Source organism: Hyperoodon ampullatus (genome assembly GCF_949752795.1).
Source record: "Hyperoodon ampullatus genome assembly, chromosome: 18".
Classification (NCBI taxonomy): Eukaryota; Metazoa; Chordata; class Mammalia; order Artiodactyla; family Ziphiidae; genus Hyperoodon; species Hyperoodon ampullatus.
The window spans coordinates 45,359,839-45,381,067 of NC_136931.1; the positions used below are offsets into that span (position 1 = coordinate 45,359,839).

The 21,229-nt window shown below is 60.9% G+C and overlaps 1 protein-coding gene across 3 annotated transcripts in view; it reads right to left on the minus strand.

Annotated features, from left to right (window-relative positions):
* Window positions 1-2,703: 2,703 nt before the first annotated feature.
* Window positions 2,704-21,229, minus strand: part of PEPD (peptidase D) — a gene marked incomplete at its 5' end in the record, with an annotated part of 116,758 nt that continues 98,232 nt past the window's right edge. For all 3 annotated transcript variants that reach the window (XM_079723907.1, XM_079723906.1, XM_079723905.1), the window contains 4 exons: window positions 2,704-3,189; window positions 3,642-3,833; window positions 7,182-7,366; window positions 15,325-15,473. In XM_079723907.1, coding sequence (XP_079580033.1) covers window positions 3,052-3,189; window positions 3,642-3,833; window positions 7,182-7,366; window positions 15,325-15,473 — 664 coding nt within the window. In that variant the 3' untranslated portion in view covers window positions 2,704-3,051. The remainder of the gene's footprint in view (window positions 3,190-3,641; window positions 3,834-7,181; window positions 7,367-15,324; window positions 15,474-21,229) is intronic.

The following is a 21,229-nucleotide window of genomic DNA, read 5'->3' on the forward strand; positions in this document are numbered from 1 at the left end:
ACCTACAGAGTGGTAGGAAATAAGTTCTGAGGCTTTGAGGTTGACGGAATGTCAAAGTAAGGCCTTTCCCCTAACAGTACAGTTTATAGTATGCCCGTCGTCTTTGTTTACACAATGCCATAGGGTGTCTGTCGAAATGAATTCATACATAAGACTCCGAGAAGCTGATTTGAGTGTTTCAAGGGAAAGTGCCATAGATACTTGTCTTCTATGATCCTTCAGTTACTTTCATGTCTTGGGAAATAGATTTCTATTTATTGCATCTTGGTGAAAATTGTAGTACAGTAATTATTTCTGTGGGTAATACGTCCCATTTCATTTTTATGAATTAGTTGTAATTTAGAATCCAGTAACTTGTCAGGGAATTTTATATCGACATGATTATGAGGGTGCTAGCTCTTTTTCAGTAAAAGCACTTTAGACCTACTGCTCTTTGGCTGCATGTGAGTATCTGAAGAGTTCATATGCATTTTACACGTACTCACAGGAGAGCAGCAGCCCTGAATATCCTTTGACTGCAACATCCCACTCCTCCCAGAGCTGTAGACCTGAAGGTTGTGCAGGGGTGTCCAGAGAACTGGGCTCGAGGCTGTCACACATCACACTTTTCTGCAGCCCAGTTACCCGAGTCTTGTTTCCTCTGAAGCAGCTGTTGGAGCCAGGTGCCTTTGTACATCACCACCTTTCAGTTCTGCCTCCTGAATGAATCTTGTGACATTTGCTTCACCTCCCCTTCCCCACCTTCTGCAGAGCCATCACCCTCTTCTCTTTTGCCTGGCTTCTGTCTCCCTGGACCGTTGCATGCTCTCCAGAACCTTCATGGTTCCCCAGTGCACTCTGGGCGAGACCCAGTCTCCGTGGGATGGGCTGCCTTCATTCCCCTCCACTCTGCCGCATCACTTTGCTTTGGCTGCAGGGCTTTTCTCAGCACTTTTTAGCCCAGGGCCGGCTGCCTTAGAACAGCTCCTTAGGTCTGGAATTCTTCATCTCCTCTTGCTTTTTCACTTCCCTCCCTTCCCGTCTCAGCCCCGCTGGCTTTCTAGATAAGGTCAATCCTGTTTCTTTCCCTCTTGGCACATTCTGATGTTTGAGATGATCTATTTGTGCATGTTTGTTTAAGGGGAAGCCTCTCAGGAGACTGGGCTCTGAGAGCAGGGGTCATGTCTTTGTGCCACATAGGCACATAGCAGATGCTCATTTCTTGAATGAATACCTAGATCTTTCCTGGTTTTGGAAGAGCTTTTGGCACTGTATGGCTTTCTGGAAGGGTCTCTAATATATTTCTGAAGCTGGACAAATTTCTGCAGAAGTTGGAGACTTAGGAATTGGACCATTCTCTAGAACATGGTGCAGAGTAGGTGGCTACTGCGGTCCCGAGACCTGCACCTGCAAAGAATGCCTTTGACTCGCCTACCTGGGCTCAAGCAGCCAGTTCTGTCCCCAGTGTCCCTCTTGGACAAAGAGCATTTAGTTCTTGAGATTTCTCCTTGTTCTTTCCTAACGACTTGTTTGATAATCAGAGCAAACATTTATGTGAAATGGGCAGTTTTGGTATAAAACGTCTAAAGGAGAGGAAGGAGAAAGATGTGTGTTTTTTAGTTAACACAGCTAAACTAAACTGTCCACTTAGAGTTCCAACCTAACTTTATAACCTTAACTGGTTTTATCCTGGGGGTGGGGGAACCTGAAACCCTGCGCACTACAGCATGGCTCGCAGATACAGCCGGGGGAGAGAACGATTTGGCAAACTCAAACTCCTGACCCTCAGAAAGACGATCATTACTCAAACTGCTTAATACCACAGATAACTTAGGGAATATATCTGCGCACCAGGAGGAAACCTTAAAAAATGGTTTGTAAATCTAAGAAGGAAAAGATAAATGATGATTTGAAACTAATGCTGCTTTATTTTAATGTGGCCACATCACAAGCACTTTTGTGTTACTGCCATAGGAAGAAATCAATTTACTCAACTCTTCGGTAACTTCAGCGGTCTCTGGCTTGGGCTACAGAGTTTCCCCACCCTGTTAAGGTTTCATCTCTGACGTCCGTCCTTCTCACCTGTCCTTCACCTTGGCTCGGATGAGAGCCAAGGATGAGAGAACCCCAGAATGGTGCGCAGAATTCTCGAAGCCCGCTGCAGGGGTGGGGGCGGTTCTCTGGGACCGTGGGAGAGGTGGGCAGGCAGAGGAAGGCCAGGTGTCCTGCCACTGGCAGGGACTGGGCCCAGGTGGCCCGGGATGGCTCCACAGCCTCAGGGTGGAGTTCGGCCAGTGGGCTTCCACTTAGGGGAGACAAATGGACTTGGCAGACGTGGAAGGAACTAGAAAGCTCACCTTTGCCATGGTGCTGCCTTAGGCGGCAGTGTCTCTCAAACAGATGCTGGCTTTGCAAGCCTGTCCCGCATGAGAAGGAAATCACAGACAAGGAATCTGCGAGTCTCATGTTGTCGATAACTGTACCTTAAGGGCTGCGTGATTCTGCCCCCCTTCGGAAATCCAGATTTGAGGCAGTAACCGTACCAAAAAGGCTTCCTACTCTACAGCCCTCTTCACGTGGGCAGAGGCCCAGCCCCACCTATGCCCAGACTCCCGGGTCTCTGCAGGACCAGTTTCCAGGTCTAACCCTGCAGTGCTCACCTGCAAAGGGACAAATAGAGAGGGAGCGGGGCACAAAGGTCCATTTTAGGAAATCTTTTATTGCAAATTCCATTCTGTGTACTGATTTTGAGAGAAAACACGAGAAAGGCATCTTTCCTGAGCAGCATACAAATGACGGCAAGATACACATTTAGTTGCTAGTGGAGAACAGGATTATTCAAAATAACGGGATAATTGAAAATTAGCATTTTAAAAGCCGCTGTCGCTGTCGTTCAAGCAAAGTAAGTAAAAACAGATTAATGGTGTGATCCCACAGAAGGTTAATAAAAAAGTTTCTCCCTGGGGAACAGCATATTTGGTGTGATCAAACGCTGATGCCGCATGTGATTTCTGAGCACCGCTGGGGGCCAACCGCCAGGCCGCCGTCCATGAAGTGAGCTTGCCCGTGGCTCTACTTTGGGCCAGAGAAGGGAGCAAAGGCCTTGTCACGGCCTGCCATGCATTCTTCAACCTCCTCCACTGTGCGGGGCACACAGGTCAGCAGCTCCACGCCACTGTCCGTCACCACGACGTCATCCTCGATCCGGACCTGGTCAGAACGACGGACGCTCGTTATTTCTGAGCTGGCCTCACACGCTAAGTTTGAGGGTCGGGCCCGACGGCTCCAGGCTGACCCCCGCCGAGTGGGAAGAGCCCTTTCTGAGGAGTGGTCAGTACTGCCAGGGGCAGGGGGCTGGCCTCAAGGCCTCTGTGGGCAGCTGCTGGGAAGAAGGCGCCTCCCACAGGGACCTGCTCGTGCCACCTGCCCACCCTGGCCTTGCCCCTTGGCCGGTGGCTGGGAGCCCCTGGAGTGGGCAGGGGTTCTGTAGGAATCTGAGTCGCTTGTGTTGAGGGCTGAGGCTCCTGTCTGGTGACAGACCATGAGAAAGGGCAGGCCAGGTCCCTCTCCAGTGAGGAAGTCAAGACTGTGCCTCCTGTCCTGGAGGACAAAGAGGTGACACGCAGCAAGGGAGCAAGGACGCGGGGCCCACCAGCACTCACCCCGCCAAAACCACGGAAGCGTTGCAGAACCTCGCGGTTAAAGAAGCAGGCATGGGCCGGGTCAGCCAGGGCCTCGTCCAGGAGGTGGTCAATGAAGTAGATGCCGGGCTCCACAGTGAGCACCATGCCCGGCTCCAGGCGCCGAGTGGTGCGCAGGTGCCGCAGGCCAGGCTCGTCCATCCGGTCCACGCCCTGGGGGAGAGGACGGTGAGGGGGATCCAGGAGGGCGCAGCCCCAGCCCAGGGCCACCGCATCGGTGGGAGGAAGATGGAAACAGGTGAGCGTGCGGGGCACCCGCCCCTGCCCGTGCAGGCGTCCACACGTGGGGCCTGGCTCGGGCCCCATGGGTCCCCCTGGAGCTGCAGGAGGCTCTATGACCATGGGGGTCTCCAGCCCAGACTCAGCCTTGCTGTGTTGCCCATGGCACTCCAGATAAAACCCTCCGCTCTCTGCACGCTCCCCTAGACTTCTCACGTCCCTGCCCCTGCTTCTCCTCAGAACCGTGCCCCGTGGACGCCCGTGCGCACACACCCAGGGCAAGCTGCCCCTGCTGGCCCATGGGGCTGGCTGGGGGTCCGGCTGCCTCAACCAGGCCCTGTCCCCGCGAGAGGAACAGTAGAAGCCAAACTTGTGAAGCTTTTAAGAAGGCTTGTGGGGCCTCCCAGGCTGCACGCTTTCTTCTAGGCAGCTCAAGTGGAAACCGGCCCCAGAAGTGCTGGACCTGGTGTCCCCCACAAGCCAAGCCCTAGGTTTTCCACGTGGCCTTCCAGGAGGAGGGACAGGTGCTGTCGGCAGGACGGGCCATCAGTACGAGCTCTGGCTCGTGTGTGCACAAACGCACGCTCACCCCGTGTGCATGGCCTGGGCGGGGGGTGCCCCAAGAAGTGCACGTGGGCGGCTCCACACCATGCCTGTGTGCTGGGCCCCCACTGAACCACGGTGACCGGTTCTCAGCCCTGCAGGGGCACCACCCCCCCTCCCCTGCCAACACTCACATGGGCGTGGCCAACAGGGCCATGAGGGCAGGTGGTACCTAGGACACTTGCAGAAATTGCCCCGCCTTCCCCAGGTCCCGGAAGCACCCATCCGTCCCTTGGCCAAGGCCTGTGAGTGGGGCAGCAAGCAGGCTTTCGGGTCGGGCTCCGAGCTTGCCCTGCCCCGCTCGCAGCTCTCCCCTGGAAGCCCAGCTGCTGGAGATGGAGCTGTCACTTCTGACTGTTTGGGGGCCAAGAACATCAGACTTCAATTAGTGGTTCATGTAAGGTAACCAGAAACGGGCTGGCTCAGCCTCCATCCACGGCTGGGCACAGCAGGGAAGGCTGTGAGCGTGATTCCATGAGGGCGGGGACAGCGGGGCGTGTATAAACGGGTACGCGCAGCCGCCCTGACCTGGTGTGAGTCAGGCTGGGACGGAGGTGATGAGGGGACACCAAGGCCCTGTGACCCCTGATGGGTCATGCTCTGGGCCCAGAAGCCTGTCTGGTGTGGTACCCGACCCCAAAGCACTACTATGTGCCTGGAGGAGCTAGGCAGGAAGGCAGGGGACATACAAGGGCACAGTCTGGGATGACAGTCCCTGTGCTCAGGTGGGAGGTGCTGGTGGGGCGGGGCGGGGCCCTGTCTCCTGCCATCTGAAGCCCGTGCCTGCCCCTGGGCAGCCCCTCCTGTCCCTTCCCTTCCCTTCATGCTGCCCCCCAGGTGCCGTCGCCTTCTCTCTACTCCAAGGTTGTCAAAGCCAGGGGCCTGGCGGAGGCAGAGACTGACACGGTCTCCCTGACCTCCTTGGTCACCGTGGGCCCCCTGCTGCCCCAGAGCGGTGTACCGAGGGTGGAGGGTTTGCTCCAACTTGTACAGACAGCCTTCCCTCTGGAAGATTTCAGGACCACGACTCAGACTGGGGGTGAGGGGAGAATGGAAGGGATCCCGTGGGGCACAGGGGAATGTGCGTGCCCCAGCCCACTGACCGTGACCCCCCGCCCCCCTTCAGAGCGCTAGCTCTCTGGTCTGCCCTGTGGGGCCCACCAGGAACGGCCAGATCAGGGCTGGGAGAAGGATGGAGGCCGAGCTGAGTGGGGAGAAGACCCCAAGAAGGGGAGCAGCCGAGCGCCCAGCCCCTCGGGCCCGGGGACTTGAGCCTTGTTGGGGCTCAGGGGCCCCTGCCCATGCCGGGTCCACGCTGGCTTCTGCCTGGGCTCAGGGCTCGATGGGGCCTCCCCTTTACTGGGCTCCGGGCAGAAGAGACCCAGATGTGTCTATAGGCCTGAAATAAAACAAATGACTTTTATAGGAAAAGCCATATTTTTTCCACAATGTTTATCTGTCAGAAGAATAGACTCTGAGCACAAAGGACTGCTTACTGGAAAAGATGAAAACAGTTTGCTGCCAATTTTCTCTGGTGGAAAAAGAGCGCTTTGGAGACTAATGAATAACGAGCCGCAGTTAACAATGTCTGGAAGGCCCAGCTCTTGGCTCCGTACCACAATGTGATGGATAGAAATTAGGAAATTAAAACCGATTTTGTTTCTCCAAATTTAACTGTTTACACTTGAGGAAAAAATAATTGAATAATAATGCTTCTCTTGAGCAATTCCGCACCCCCCCAACCCCCAAATATCGTTCTTAGAGCTTTCAAAATACCCTGCAGCTAAGAGGCCAAGCCCAGTCTTGGCTAACTGGCTGGTGGGCCCCAGGGCGTGCACCGATTGCATAATCCGCCCCCTGCACTGCGGGCACCAGGCCAGACGGCAGGGCTGGGCTTACCCACACCCACCGGCCGGGGAGGCTGCAGCCACCTGCCCGGCAAGGCTTCGGCAGGGCCTCCCGAAGCCGTGAGCACCGTCTGGGTGGTCCTTTCAAGGGTCGGTCAGTAGGAGGGGGAGGGGAAAGCCTGGCCTGGAGACGCCCACACAAGCCTTCCTCCCCTGCCAAGGGTATCTCCTAGAGACAAGGAGGCCAGCAGAGCGTGCTGGCCCAGGGGCCTGGGGGGCAGAGGTTGCACCAGGGAGGAAGCAGGAGTAGGACCTGTGAGGGGCGCTGGGCTCAGCTAGTCCCAGGAGGGACCGGGGCCAGCCACCAGATGGTGGAGCCTCATCACCCCGTCTGAATGAAGCCAGAGGCATGAGGACATGACGGGTGCAGTGCCAGCCCCATCACTAAGACCCAGCTTTGTGGCTCCCGCTGCCCTGTGGGGACCCCGTGCACTGCACACTGACCATCTACCACCTTTCAGGGCAGGCGATGCCCCCAGCGCACAGCCCGGGGCTCCATGCAGAGCACGCCCATCCCACACCAGGTCCTGTGGAGGCAGCCATGGCGGGGGAGGCGTTGGGCACGGGGGGCATCAGGGCAGCGACCTGGGCCAGGACCAACCAATGGGTGAAGGGGGAGGAGGGGCGGCGGGCCTCGCCGGGACCCCATTCCTCCTCACCCTCCTGTCCCACTACACCCCGCCGTCTCCCAGAGCCCCAGCCCAGCCCAGGGAGGGCCAAGCCCAGCTACGGCTCACAGGCAGGCCACTCGGGCTGATGCACCCACACTGACCTCGGGGTAGCCTCCCACGTCATGCACATCGATGCCCATGAAGTGGCCGAGCCCGTGAGGCATGAACACAGCTCCCAGGTGGGCCTGGACCATGGCGTCCACGCTGCCGGTCAGGATGCCGATGCGGGTCAGCTCCTCCAGATGGATGCGGTCGGCCAGGCGGTGCATGTCGGGCCACCAGACGCCTGTGGCTCAGAAGGAGGTTGCAATGAGCTGCAGAGTCTGGCAGCCTGGCCAGGGCTTCCCCGGGCAAGGTTTCGGGGGACACACGACGCCCTCGCACTGGCTGAGGCCGTGAGGGCCTGAGGTGAGGGGCAAGGGTGACGTGTCCCGGGCAGCGCTTCACGCAGGGCTTTCCCAGCACAGCTCTGGACTGGAGACCCTCCCTCTCTCCACTGTGCCCTCAGGGGCAGGCTCCTGTCACCCATGGTCACCACAGGGGCCCAGCCCATGTCGTGTCTGCTCCTGGGGCCAGGGGAGCCCAGTAGGTCCTTGGCGTCAGGAGGAGAAAAGCGTTGTGTCCCCAACAGTGGACGTGGGGCAGCCTCAGTGGGCCCCAGGCTGAGGCTCAGGTCCAAACGTTGCCTCAGAGCCTCAGGCTGGGGGCGGGGGGCATCCCTGCACACCCCCGCATGGGGCTGAATCATCCCTGGAGCCTCTGTGGGGAGCAAAGGTTTCTGGGGTGAAAGTGCAGCTGGCACTACCTCATGGGCAAACTGGCAGGGGTCTGTGGCCCTGTCTGCTACAAGCGCTAGGTGACCATCTCCGTGGCAGCCCAGATGTCCAAGCCCCAGGCTGCTAATCAAACTCATCTTTGCCCCATCCTTCTGGGGCAAAGGTCACCATGGAGAGTATCCCCAGTAACCAACTTTCGAGGAGGGTAGGCTGTGCAGAGCTCAGGGGCTCAGCCCTGCCTGGTGCCCAGGGAGGCCCTTAGGGGCTGGAGCCTAGGGCCCTCAGGGAGCCGCCTCAAAGAGCCTCGGCCGTCACTGGGGCACGGCCACCTTGGCCACTGGGCTCCATGGAGTCCCCACCTTCAGCCTCACTCGAGGGCGCCGGGTGCTCAGGCTAAGCACCAGACAAGGCCTTAGGCTGGCAAAACCCCCCGCCCCATCCTACGAGGGTGGAGTTGGGGGCAGGCCATGTGCCGGCCGAGGCTAGCAGCCCCAGGACACTCAGGGTCAGGTGGACAGGGTGGGACCGGCACCCAGAGAGGGTGGCCAGTGCCGGTCCTTGCGGCCCCCTCCATGTGGGGAGTAACCCTGGCTCCCAAGGGGCCTCCCAGCCATGCCCTGATGATCACAAGAGCACTGGGACCCCACACCCCAAGGGGCCTTGTTGGACCCTGCGCTGGTGAGGGTTAGGCCACCAGGGTCTGAACCTCTGGCTGGCAGAGGGCAGATGATGGGCCCAAGGGGTAAAAGGAGATGAGAGCCCCTCCCGGGACACATACCCTCCCCTCTCAGATGCCCTTGCTGGGCACCAGTCCCCCATGTGGGGGCCCCCTTTCCTGCCAGAGACAGTGGGCCCACGGCTGGGGTCTCGGGCTGGCTGGAGGCCCAGGGCTGATCCAACGTCCCGGATCCCCAGGGTCCAGGCTCTGAGCAGGTGGTGCTGCGGCCTGGCCAGTTCACAGGGGAGTGGCCAGCCCCTGGCCCAAGCTGCAGGGAGGCCAAGGGTGGAGGATGCCCAGTCTTGTCCCGAGGCTCAGCCTCCTTGGAATCCAGCTCCTGAGTCCAGCCCCGTTCTACCTGCCCAAGCCCACCACATGGGGGTAGCATCCTGGGGTCTGGAGTCTGGCTATAACCACGTCAGCGTGGGGGACCAGGTCTGCACCCCTGAGGTTGGAGCCGGCATGGGGGGCTTTTCTCTGATGGTCTGGCATCCTGAAATGGAGACCTGGGTAACCGGGTCCCACCTTGGCCGCTCACCTGCCGTGTGATCTGGCCAAGCCTTCACCTCCATGAGCCCCAGACGCCTCTTTTGTCAAACAGGGCCACAACGCTGGCCCCAGAAAGCTGGCTGTATAGGCTCTGGCACCTACTGGGGGACCAGCTCACTAATCCCCCCAAACTGTCATTAGCCACCTGTGGCCAGCCAGACCCTGGCTTGGACACGTGACAGTTCACTGCGTTCCTGGGGCACAAGCCAAGCCTGCCCCAGCCTTGGCCGCTGCTCTTTTTCTAAGACCGGCCCACCCACCTCGACCTCCTCGGGTCAGGCCACCTGTGTTCCAGAAGCACACTGAGGTCTCTGCAGGTCAGACCCTTTCCAGACCCGGCTGGCCTGTGACTCCTCACCCTCGAGGTCTCAGCGGAAACGTCAGCCCCTCCTGGGGTGACACCCCCCACCCCACCCCCGCCGTTGTTCTCTCTCTGCTGTCCCGGCTATTCCTCTCCTCTCCGTGCACCTTGTTCCTGTCCAGCAGGTGTGCTTCCTTGCTTCTAGGGTCTCTCCACCAGAAGGGCGGCTGCCTCCCCTGGGCACACCAGGGCCTGGCGGAGCGGGTGCCGGTTCAGGGCTGAGCGTGTAGCACACTCTTTTCTAAGGTCTGCTCCTGCCTGGGGCTCTGGGCCTAAAAGAGCCCCCAAACAGCCCAGCGAACTCGGCTCCTGTCACTCAGCCTGGCCCCTGGGACTGAGGAAGGGCTGATGCCCCAACCCCCGGGCAGCTCCATCTCTCTTGGGCAGGGCCTTTTCCGGTGGCCAAGAGAGAGGCCCGGGAAGCAGTCTGACTTCAAGCCTGGCTCACTTCCACGGCGGGGCTGCGGTCTCGGCCCAGCCGCAGCAGAGGGTGGGAACCAGGTATAAATCAAGCTCCGTGCTGGCAGCTCGGCTCTCCTCCTGTCCTCGTGGCCCCGTGTGGGGGCCGGACGTGCAGGCCCCAGCGGTCCCCACGGCGCCTCTAGTCTTCCTTGCCTGCGTGCCCTTGGGGAAGGCCTTGCACACAGCTCTCTTGGCCGGGAGTGGGAGTTTCTGCCTGCGTGTGGTTAGGGTTGTGACAGTGATTAAACCTCCAGCAACTTGGCCCCAGCGTCTGGCCCGGATGGTGGTTACGACACCCACGGCCAGGGCAGGGGCCCCTGAAGTGTGTGGAGGTTACTGTCCTAGGGCTAGGCTGGAGGGGTGGGCACAGGCCAGAGGGCCTCCCTGCCCACCTAACGCCCCGATGCCCGGGTTCCTCAGCCTCTGCAGCCCGCAGGCACCTCTGAGCCCACACGCCCAGCCAGAGGCATCGGCAGTCCCCCAAGCCTGCTCCTACTGGGGATGCCACGCCAGGGATCACACTGCAGAGACTGGGCGCCATCTGCCCTGCCCACCCTCCCACCTCCAGCAAGCACCAAGTCTCGTCCCGTCTTCCCGAAACATCTCCTGAACCCGGTGCCTCTGTGGGCCCCCACCTCTCCTGGACCCCTGCCTGGTTCCCCCCCAGTCCTCGCAATGCCTCACCCCCGCTGCATCCTGCACAAGGCCGGGACACCAGGATATCTCTTTAGAACACGGAACACACCATGCCAGTCCCCCCACCCGCCCCCGCCGAGGACAGAGCCCCGAGCTCCTCGGCCCGGCTTCCCACTCCACCCTCATCCCTCACCCACCCCTGAGTGCTGGTGCCCCCGTGCCTTCCACCTGCTGTTCCCTCAGCTGGGACCACCCCCTCCAGGGCCCTCGCCTTCCCAGTCTCACTCCCGTTCCTCCTATGGGCCTTTGTGCTGAGGCTTTCTCCAGGAAGCCCTCTCTGACTGCCCCTTCCCGTGCTGCCAGAGCTAAGCACACGGGCACAGCCATGGCAGGTCGTGGCCTCTGATCCCTGAGAAGGCGGGGCCTATGCCCTGCTCCGAGGCTGGTAACTGTTTGGCCTGACCAGGAGCCCCTGCCTCCCTCGTGGCTCTCTTGCAGCCAGTGCTGTGACCTCATGGGCCCAGGATTCAGGTGTACCGCCCCACCCCCCCCCCGCTCCTCTGTGCACTCAGGCCCCAGGGTGGCAGGGCAGCATCTGGGTTTGCGCCGCATCACCTGCCTTTTGGCTCAGAGGGACCAGAGTCCCAGTGCCCAAGCCCCACTATGTATCCAGAGCAGCCCCAAGTCACTGGCTGGTCTTCTGTGCCCACCTGGCCCCCCTCAGACCACACCTTCCCCTGCTGGGCCGGGAGCCTGCTGGGCCTGCTGCCTGGGCCGGCTCCTTGGAGCCTCGGCAGCATCCATCACAGGCTTGAGGCCTCCTGCCCAGAGCGTGACAGCCCTGGGGGCTCTAAGGCCCTGAGCCGAGCTGGGAAGGCAGCAGAGGGCCCCTTGAGCTACATCCTCACAGCCCCATCCAGACAAAGAGCTCACTTCATTTGAAGACAATGGCCCTCGGGGGATGACAGCGCGCCAGGCCCTGGGGGTGCCGGAGGGCAGGCTCGGGGCCAGGGTCCCAGGGCAGGCCCCACGGGCTGCAGGGAACTGTCTGGCAGGCCGCACTGGCGCAGGGCTGAGGGCTTCCAGTCCACCCCACCACACAGCCCTGCCTGCTGCCAGGACCTCTGGGGACCCACTCACCCTGCAAGACAGGGGCAGCACGTGCCCAGGCTGCAGGCGCCTCGATGCCGAGTTGAACGTGGCTGCCTCACGTGGTCTCCGTGTGGTCCCTCCCCGCCCTCCCTGGCCTCTCCGCCAGGGAGGGCGGGGACTCACCCACTGCCCTTCGGCCAGCAAGGGAGCCTCTCAGGCCAGAGTGGGGACACAGGGCCCTCGCCAAACACAGCCCTCCCTGTCCTGGCTTCTGCCAGAGGGCGCTCACGATCTGGATGGCGCGGTCCCCCAGCACCTCTGTCTGCCAGAGCCCTGCATTCCGCACCATGTCTAAGGCGAGGCCTGAGAGGAGTCCTGCCGATGCAGCCCCTGCCCCCGCCAGGGAGTGAGGCACAGCAGGCAAAGGCACCCTGACCCTGGGAGTCTGCAGAACTGCCCCACCCTGCACCTGCGGCCAGCTCAGACACTGGCTCTGGCCCCAGCCTTCCCCACAGTGCTTCCTCCCCTCATACGGGCCGGTGGGGGTGGGGTCCCATCGGCAAGCTCCTGGGTGCCCGCGGAGACGGGGGTGGGGTGGGGGGTGGACACGGAAGCCTTGGAGAGCTTCGACTGCACCCGGCCAGAAGCCGGCACGTGGCCGCCGCATCCCCTCCCGCGGGGCAGATGAGGGTGGCGTTCTCCCAGGTGTGGCAGCTGCCTGGCCTGCCCCTGCCACCTCGTGCGGCCCGCTGAGTGAGCTCAGCCCTCCGTCCCTGGCTGTCTCTGAGTGGCAGTGAGGGACGCTCCCCCTCTGACCCCAGGCCTGCTTTCCTCAATCCCGGGGCAGTAGGCCAGGATCTGGTATGCTCCGAGCACTGGTCCCTGCCTCTCCTCTGGGCATCTTGCTGTGACCCCGGCCGCCTTTATTTACTCTTCCCTGGAAGGCTCAGGAAGCAGTCACGCAGTCTCAGCGGGTGTTTGTCTTGGCCCAGGAGCCAAACCCACAAACCAGGGGTATTTCCGCTAGGATAGGGCACAGGGCTGACCTGGCCACGGCCTCTGAGCTGCCTGTGGGGAGGTGACCTGCCCCGACGTGAGAGCAGCTCTGTGGGCAGGACCCCCATCCCGCCCGGCCTGCACCGCATGCGGCCCCCGGGGAACTGTGTGTCACAACCCTGAAGCACGGGGTGTGGGCTGGGGGAGCTCTGCGAGGGCTCTGCTTCATCCCCCCAACAAGGGAACTTCGAAGCCCCACTGTGCGCCGGGGGAGGCTTGCCTCCATCTGCAGGGACCAGCTCAGCTGAGCCCAGCCTGGCCGGGCCTGAAGCCTTATAACTGCTCCTGAAGTGACATGGCCAGGCAGCCCCATGGGACCTCGGTGCCAGGACCACGCACCAGGCCCTTTTAGTGCAATGTGTGGCCCCGGGGACCTGCCTGTGGGCCCGGCCACCTTCTGGGCAGAGTTGGCATTGCTTGGTTGGCCGACTGAGCTGGCCGGGACACCAGCTGGGGAGGCGCCACCCAGGTCCTGCCCAGGCCGCAGCAGGTTTTCCTGTGGGTTGGTGGGGTCAGCCAGGCCTTGACCGCCACCCGCCTCAGCACAGGGACGGAGCTAAGCAGTGCCAGGGACATGAAGCCTGGAGCTCCAAGGTGAGCGAAGAGCCCCAGGGGAGACACTGTCCCTCCAAATCCCTACCCGCCCGACATCCCGCCAACCTTCCCCGCCCCCCACCACCGCCATATGCCTTGGCCTCACTGTGCCCGCCCCTGCCTCCAGTGTGGAGTGCGGCAGCAGCCTTCCATCCTTCTGTACCGCGGCCCGGCGCCAGGCTCGGGTCCACGCAGACCCACGCCACGCTCCCAGAGGGACCCGCCCTGGGGCGTGGGTGCACAGGGGTCACGGGGCTCACCCAGAGGAGCGTCCACCTCGGGGGCCAGGCACCTCTACCCACTCTCACTGGCCCAAACCTTTTGCTACATCTGGAACGCTTATCACTTAAACGACCGATGTTCAAAGCTGAGCAGAACCATCTATTCCTTCTCTCCCTGGGGTAAAGCCAGGGTGTCAAAGGAGGAGGAGGAGATGTCCCTCGCTCGGGGTGACTGCCCCACACAGGCCGGGTTTTACGGGTCACAGGTCACACATTCTGAGGTTTAAAGGTCAGAAAGTATAAAAAGGCTCCTGGGTTTCCCTGGTGGCGCAGTGGTTGAGAGTCTGCCTGCAGATGCAGGGGACACGGGTTCGTGCCCTGGTCCAGGAAGACCCCACATGCCACGGAGCGGCTGGGCCTGTGAGCCATGGCCGCTAAGCCTGCGCTTCCGGAGCCTGTGCTCCGCAACGGGAGAGGCCACAGCAGTGAGAGGCCCGCGTACCTCAAAAAAAAAAAAAAGGCTTCTGGTGAACACTCTCCCTTCTGCCCACGCCCCACCGTGTCTTTCTGGTTCCCTTCCTGCACCTCTTCTGTGGATTTCCAAGCACATGTGGATCCACGTTCTCGCCATCCTCTGTTTTTCATGAAAGGGGGGTCCCCTGGCCACCCCCTCCTGCACTTCTGTGTCTTCATGCAACGGTTTGTCCTGGAGGTGTCCATATTAATCCCTACCTAGAGGGAGCTGCTGCTTTTTAAACACAGTTACAGCACAAGATGCTGTTTTCTTTCCCAGCCGCTAAACCAGGCAAGTCTCGTCGACACTGTTGCCGGGCAGGAGGTTAGCTTTGAGGTTTCCTTCCTTGTCTCCTTTCTGGGGTATATCTGAGTTCCTCATCCTTGGACTCATCTGGTCACCAAGCCCTGTTCCCTCTGGACACAGGGTGCGGGCCCATCACCCCTCCAGGGCTCCCTGGCCTCTGGTGGGCCCCAGTGCTGGATGGGGGGCATCCACAAAGCCCTGCTGACAATCTGCCTCCCCTGAAGGGGGCAGCTGCAGAGGACCCCTCACGATCAGCACCTGGCCTGCAACAAGTGGCCACGGGGCCGTGGAGGCCAAGAACCGAGCCATCAGATTCTGGGCCCGAAAGGGGCCACACACTGGGGCCTTACAGTCTGGGAGCTCAGGATCTTTTCTTCTTTTTCTCTTTGTAAAAAAAAAAAAAGCTCCATGGAGGGATACAAATCTGACTGCCATGGTCCCCGATTTTGAACTCAGAGCCCATCCCTCAAGGCCTGTCATGCCAGGTGCTCAGATGGCCCCGCAACCTCCTCTCACCATTCCCCAAATACCGGAGAGACATTCAGCCGCAGCCGGCAGCCGCGAACGAGGGTGCTCCACGCGCAACCAGAGGCCAGTGTCCAAGCTGCCAAGCCCTCTCTGGAACAGACTCTGCTTTGGGACAGGGCAGAGGACATGCTGACATCCCAGTGGCCAGTGTGGAAAGGAAGATGTGCAGGTGGAGGTCGGATGGGATGTGGGGTGACCTTGGGCTGAGCTCCCCGATCCCCAGCTCTGTCCCTGCTTGGTGGTCAGATCCCTTTCCCAGGAAGGATGCTGGGGACCCGCCAGCATCTGGAGCCTTGCTGGCTGAGCGTGAGAGGGGGCGACAGATTCAGGTCGCAGAGTGCGGGACCTGCTTCTCCGAGGTGCCCTGCCACCTGGCCATCTGCATCCACACGCCAGGTGGTCCTCCCCGCAGGCCCCGCCCCTGCCCTCACCTGGCTTCATGGTGCTCATGACGGCCCGGGAGCTCCGCAGCACTGCCTCATAGATGGCCTTCTGGTCCAGGGTGAACTTGCCGTTGGCGGGAAAGGAGCACGTGATGTCCGAAGCGAAGCAGTAATACTCACCGCCCATGTCGAACACGCTGCAGGGAGAGTGGGGCATGAGGCCAGGGGGACACTAGGGGCACCCGTCCCCTCCAACCACGCTTCCCTCCCGCCCGGCGCTCAAGGCCGCTGAGCCCGAGCCTTCTTGCAACGTGGCCAGTGCAGGCAGCAGCTTGGGGCCCTCCGACCCTGCTGTCTCCTCACGGTACACGAGCGGCCAAGGAACCACGGGGCGTCCCAGGAGACCTCCGACTCCAGAGCAGGAAGGCTGGGGGCGGTGGGGCTGCCCACACACCTCCCCTCCACAGCCTCCGCTGGCCAGGCCTCTGGATGCCCAGCTGTGGGGAGGAGGAGAGGCGGAGATGTCCCCAGACCCCCGCCTGCCACCTGGCCTCCATAAGGGCATTCTGACAGACCCTCCCAGGGCCACCCGGCACCCAGCATGGGGCACAGCTGCAGCCCATGAGGCAATGCTCATGGGAGCTGGACGGGTCCTTGGGACAGACGCACCCGCCTGACAGAAGACGTGGGCTGAGCCGCAGTGCCTGCTTCTTGCAGGCCCCAGTGTCCCAGTGAAAACCCAGCCGACAGCTCCGCTCCAGCTCTGGGGTCCCCTTGGCCAGGGAAGCGTGGCCCTCTCACCACTGGGGTGGGACAGTGTGCTCTGCCAGGGCCCGGCTGGCCAAGTCCCCGACTCGGGGGCCATCTGGCCCCCAGCATCTCCAGGTGACAGAGTGGAGACCAGGAGGCACACAAGGTGGGAGTAGAGAGGGGGAGGAAAGAAGAAGCTGGAGCTGGGAGCACGAGCCAGTAGAGGCAGGACGGTGCTGGGACAGGCAGGCAGGCTGCTGAGTCAGGAGGACGGGCCAGCTGAGCCTGCCCTCTGGACACCCCGTGACAGGGCCCCGGTGCAGCAGGGCTGGGAGGGAGAGGAGCGAGCCTCGCTCCCACACCCTTGCTGCCTGACCACGCGCTCACACCCTTTACTGGTCAAGGACGGCTAAGAATCCTGCCCCACGCAACCTCCACGGTGAGATAAGACTAAATAAGTGAGGGGCTGCTGGGTCCAAGCCTGGCTCCCACTGGGTCACCCACGCTGAGAGGAGTGGGGTGCCCAGACTGAGCAGCCTCCACATCCTGTCCCACCCCAGCAGGCTGCTCGACTGCAGGCACAGAGCAGGGACCCACCAGCCCCCTGACCCCATCACGGGGTCAGGGCCAAGTCAGGATGCTGACAGTGACAGAACCGACGGAGGGACATCAGTCCAGCCTCAGGCCTGGACCCCTGCTGTGTCTTCAGGACCAGGGGACCACAGCGCCAGGTGGGGTGGAGGCGGTAAGGGCTGTCCTCTCTGTGCCTGGCTCTGCCCCCTGGGGGGCACTCTGTAGGCCGCACAAATCCTGGCAAATCTGAGCCCGGAGGGCAGAGCCACGCCTTCTATGACAAGGGCTTCTCACCCAAACCCAAATTCTAATGGTAAACACGATGGCTCAACCAACATTCCAGAAGCTGCCTGTGTGCCTGTCTCTGGGGACCCCTACCCCCAGCAACTGGCCCTACAAGTGGAACAAGGAGTTGGGCCACGTGGCCTGACAGCAGCACCGGGGACACCACAGAAACAGACTTCTAAAGGAAAAACGCGAACGCTCGGGATCCGCAGACGCCCTGCTGGAATCCAAAGTCCCCGGTCGGGCACTTTTTAATCTCCTGTCTTTTTCTGATTGCAAAACACCATAAACAGTGTCAATAGTGCAAAAAGCATCAGATAACAACTCAGGTGATTCTCAGGGGGGCGGGGGAAGAGCCCCACTGGCATGGCAGGGGAGACTTCGCGTTGGGTCAAAGTCACAGACTCTGGGGGACCCTGCCTGGGGCAGGCCAACGGAAGAGGGACTTGGGCCTCCCTTGAGGGGAGCCGCCCAGGCCCGGTGTGGGAACCGAGGACCAAATGTCGAGAAGCCCTGAGCAGACATGCCTAGGCATCTGCTCTCCAGGATGCTCCAGATGCACCAGGGTGTTAGGGCTGACGGCTGTCTGCAGCCTTACTCCTGCCCGGGGCACATCCCCACTCCCCTCCCGCCCCCCTCCCAGCTGGCCAGGAGGGTGGGGCGTATCTTAGCCCTAAACTGAAGGGAAACTGAGGCTCTGAACACTGGTCCAGCAAAGTCCCAAGTCGGTGGTCAGCAGTTCAGAGCCCAGGGATGGGCTCTCCTGTCCTGGCTCTGGCCCTCAGCCTTCAGGGACTCAGTTTTCCCACTTTTAAAACGTGGACGCCACCACTGCTGCATGTTCACGTCCACCAGGGCCAGCATGCAGACAGGCCTGGGGAGCGGAACCACATGGGGCCGCGGCCTAGCTTCACTCGGAGAGCAGGGCATTCTCATTTGGGCTCCTCAGAGCCAACAAAGGAAAATCGTCTGTGGTTTGTTGATTCAGAATGCCCAGGAATGGCCTGAGCAGACAGGATAGAGCCAGGGGCGTGGGGACATGGATTCCTGGGGGCCACCACATCAGAGGGCAACCTGTAGCAGCACCCCCGGCAGAAATTTCTATCTGACTGTGCAGATCTCAAAGAAAAACATAAATTAAATTATTTAAAAAGCCAGGAAGCCCACAAGAACAGGCCAAACGCTGGAGTCATCCACAGCAGTGAAAACAGGACTCTTCCCCAGGACAGACAAGACTCCTGACCAAGTTCTCAAAAACAAAAATGTGGGAAGGTGGGTGCTTGGAGTTCCTCAGCCAGTCTGGCTTTATTGTTCAGGTTCTAGAAAACTTCGGCTGTATTTTTTGTTTTAAAATCATCCGCTTTCTGGAGAAGGAAGTGTACACCCAGCTGGCCAGCTCCATCCTGCCCCGCGACGCTCAGGCACGGGGCTGACGTCTATTTTTGTGCTCTCAGTTCCCTATCTTTTTTTGCTTTTTTTTTTTTTTAAATCCCCCTCAGAGTTCCTACATGTATAAGTTATTCAGATTTTAAGCCATTCTGGAATCCAGGGATGAAAGCCATCGCCTTTTATAAATCATCTCCCCCAACTCCTCTGTGTCCACTCCATCCGTCCTCTGAATGCACGCTGATGATGGAGAATTCGCTCATACTTTGGCTCAACCGAGAACGCCGGATCCGTCCTCCCCGGCTGCCTGGGGACACCCACCGGGGACCTTACCATCTCTGGCCGAGTGAACGCGTGTGATAATCTAAGCCATCTGGGGAGATATTACACATCTCCGAGCAATATGCTGGCGTCTCAATCCTCACATGTGTTCATCTGGTTCTATTTCTGGCTCAGATGAGAGGTTCTGTCTTCCGCTGGCTCCTCCTGGGCAGCTTCAGGCCCGGGCTACCCGCCACCATTGGCCCACCCAGGCCCTCCTCAGTCCCCCTGGCTCCACCGCAGGCAGAAGGCCTACGAGACGGTTCGGCCAGTGATGTGAGGCCTGGGGAAGGTTTGGGGGAAATGCCACAGTGTTTATACGAGGGCCGCTGTGTACGCAGGCTGCAGCTTCATTTTAAGCTCCAGGGCCGCTGCCTCGTTCCCAGCTACCTCTCACCCCAGATAAGGCACTGCGCATGCACGCGTGTGTGTATGCACTAACTCAATGACCTGTTCACCACAGTCGCAGCATTTCAGACCCCAACTTGCACCCGCCCCAGTCTGCGTTCCAGACCAGGCTGGGGGATTTCTGAGCTGCGGGAAACTCCTGCTTCCCTCCAGACCTCAGCGTGAGACAGAGAGGGAGGCGTACTGGTCACTTTCCTGTTCATGTGCCGCAGACCAGACAAGACCCACGGGCCACCCACTGGCTCCCAGCCAGACCTCTGGTGCAATGCCGAGCCCCAGGTGTGGCCGGCAGGGCAAAGGCCACCACTCGGAGCCCTGAAGGCTCCCTCTGTACCACAGGCTGACTCACCAAGCTGCTCTCTCCCCAGAGAGACTGCCTTCTGGGCATCCCTGTTCCCCAACCCAGTCACGGGACAGCTGTTCCTGTGGGGCCCGGGCAGACAGGGAAGTCACCTAGGCAACCAGCTCCAGGAGCCCCAGAGCCAGCAATCCCCGGCACACACGGTGACAAGAGCAGGCACGTGCTGTGGGCCTCCGGTGTCCGGATGGAACTGTTGTTACCTTTCTACAGATGACGTGGGGAGAAGCAGGGCACCAGTGTGGGCTGCGTCCCCAGGAAGGACGTTACCCGGTACCGGTCCGACCTATGGGTGGGACACGGCGGGCGCCCACCCGGGGCTGGCTGCTGCCACAGCACAGCGGGGCGAGGGCTGGGCGTCAGGGCAGTGGCCTCCGCGGGGGAGGCAGTGAGTCGGTGTCACGCGCACAGCACATGCTTCGTTCCACTTTTCGGTAAGTGGTGTCCCATGGTATCTGCGAGCACCCGGGCTGTCTGGACTGGTGCTTTCACACTGTGAGTCGTGAAGTCAACTGTGTGGGATACAGGGAAGGAGCATAAACGGACAACACAGACGGACAGAAACCCCGTGGTGAGGGTGCCTGGTTATCTAGGCATGTCTGCTCCCCTGGTCCTGGGTTATAACGGTAAAGGCTGCTTCAACCTGGACGGCAGGTTGAAGGCCACGGCCACTGGTCTAGACAGATGGCTGACCAGGGCCTGTGCCCTCCTGAGAGTGTTCTCTTGCCCCCAGGACTGGGGCATGTCCTTAAGACCATCCAATCCTCAGGAGGGGGCTGGCTGGTGACAGCTGCATTGTCCTCTGAGGAGACAGCCAGGCGGGTGCGGGCGGGCTGGGGGTGTGTCTGGGCTGGGCCTGGCATCAGGAAGCTGGGCCTGGAGGTGACACTCGTTCCCTAAAGCTGACCGAGGCCTCAGGCACCTCAAGCACCAGGACAACGGGGGCTTGGGGACACCTCAAGGTGGCCTCTCTGCCAGCTGGGGAGGAGCCCCAGGCATGACTCACCCCTCCATGGGCAGCAGCACACAGATGCCGGAAAGACATCAGACCAAGTGGCCCCCAGGAGTGGGCAGGATCGTCCCATTCCTTCCTGAGATGCCAAGGGGGCTGCCGGGACCCTGGGTGAGCAGCGGGCACCCCGCAGCCCGCAGGGGCGGGAGTGGGATGTCGATGACGGAGACGCAGGCTGTTGTCCCGGGCGCCGTGTGACGGAGGGGGTGAGGCGGGGGCACACTTCCCAAGCAGTTTAAACTAACGTCTAGTCCACATCAAACCTGTGGGACGAACAGGGAACTAACTCGAGAGAAGGGCAGGGAGAAGCCGGCCGGCAGTGGTGCCAGTGGCAGGACAAGGGTGGCCAGGAGGGGAGAGAGCTGCCCCAGCCGTGCCCCCTCGTGGGCCTGGCTCCTCCTCTGTGGCAGGAAAGGACGGGGCAGCCCGGGCAGCCCCGCAGACAGTGTCTGACACCACCTCAACTCGGGGAGCAGCAGCAAGCACCACCCACACGCGACACTTCGGGTGTCTTCCGGGGCCTCCCTGGGAGGAAATCAGTAGCCCTTATTTCTCTGGGCTTCGGTCCAGGAGTGCTGTGTCAGCCCTCCGCCAGTCAGCAGGGCAAAGCCGGGGCTTCAGGCTGACCATCATCGGGGCAAGGAGACAGAAGGGGCCCTCGTCCCGCTACAGGGAAGGAGAGGAAATGACACAGGCTGGCTGCTAAGGGACGGGCTGGGACAGGCGTCTCTCTCCCCCACTAACCGAGCTGGCCGCCCCCCTCCCATGCCCCAGGACACAGAGACCACAGCCAGCAGAGATGAGCCCGGCAAGCGCGCCCTGAGGCAACACTGCCCTCTTCTGGCCAGTGCTGGGAGGTC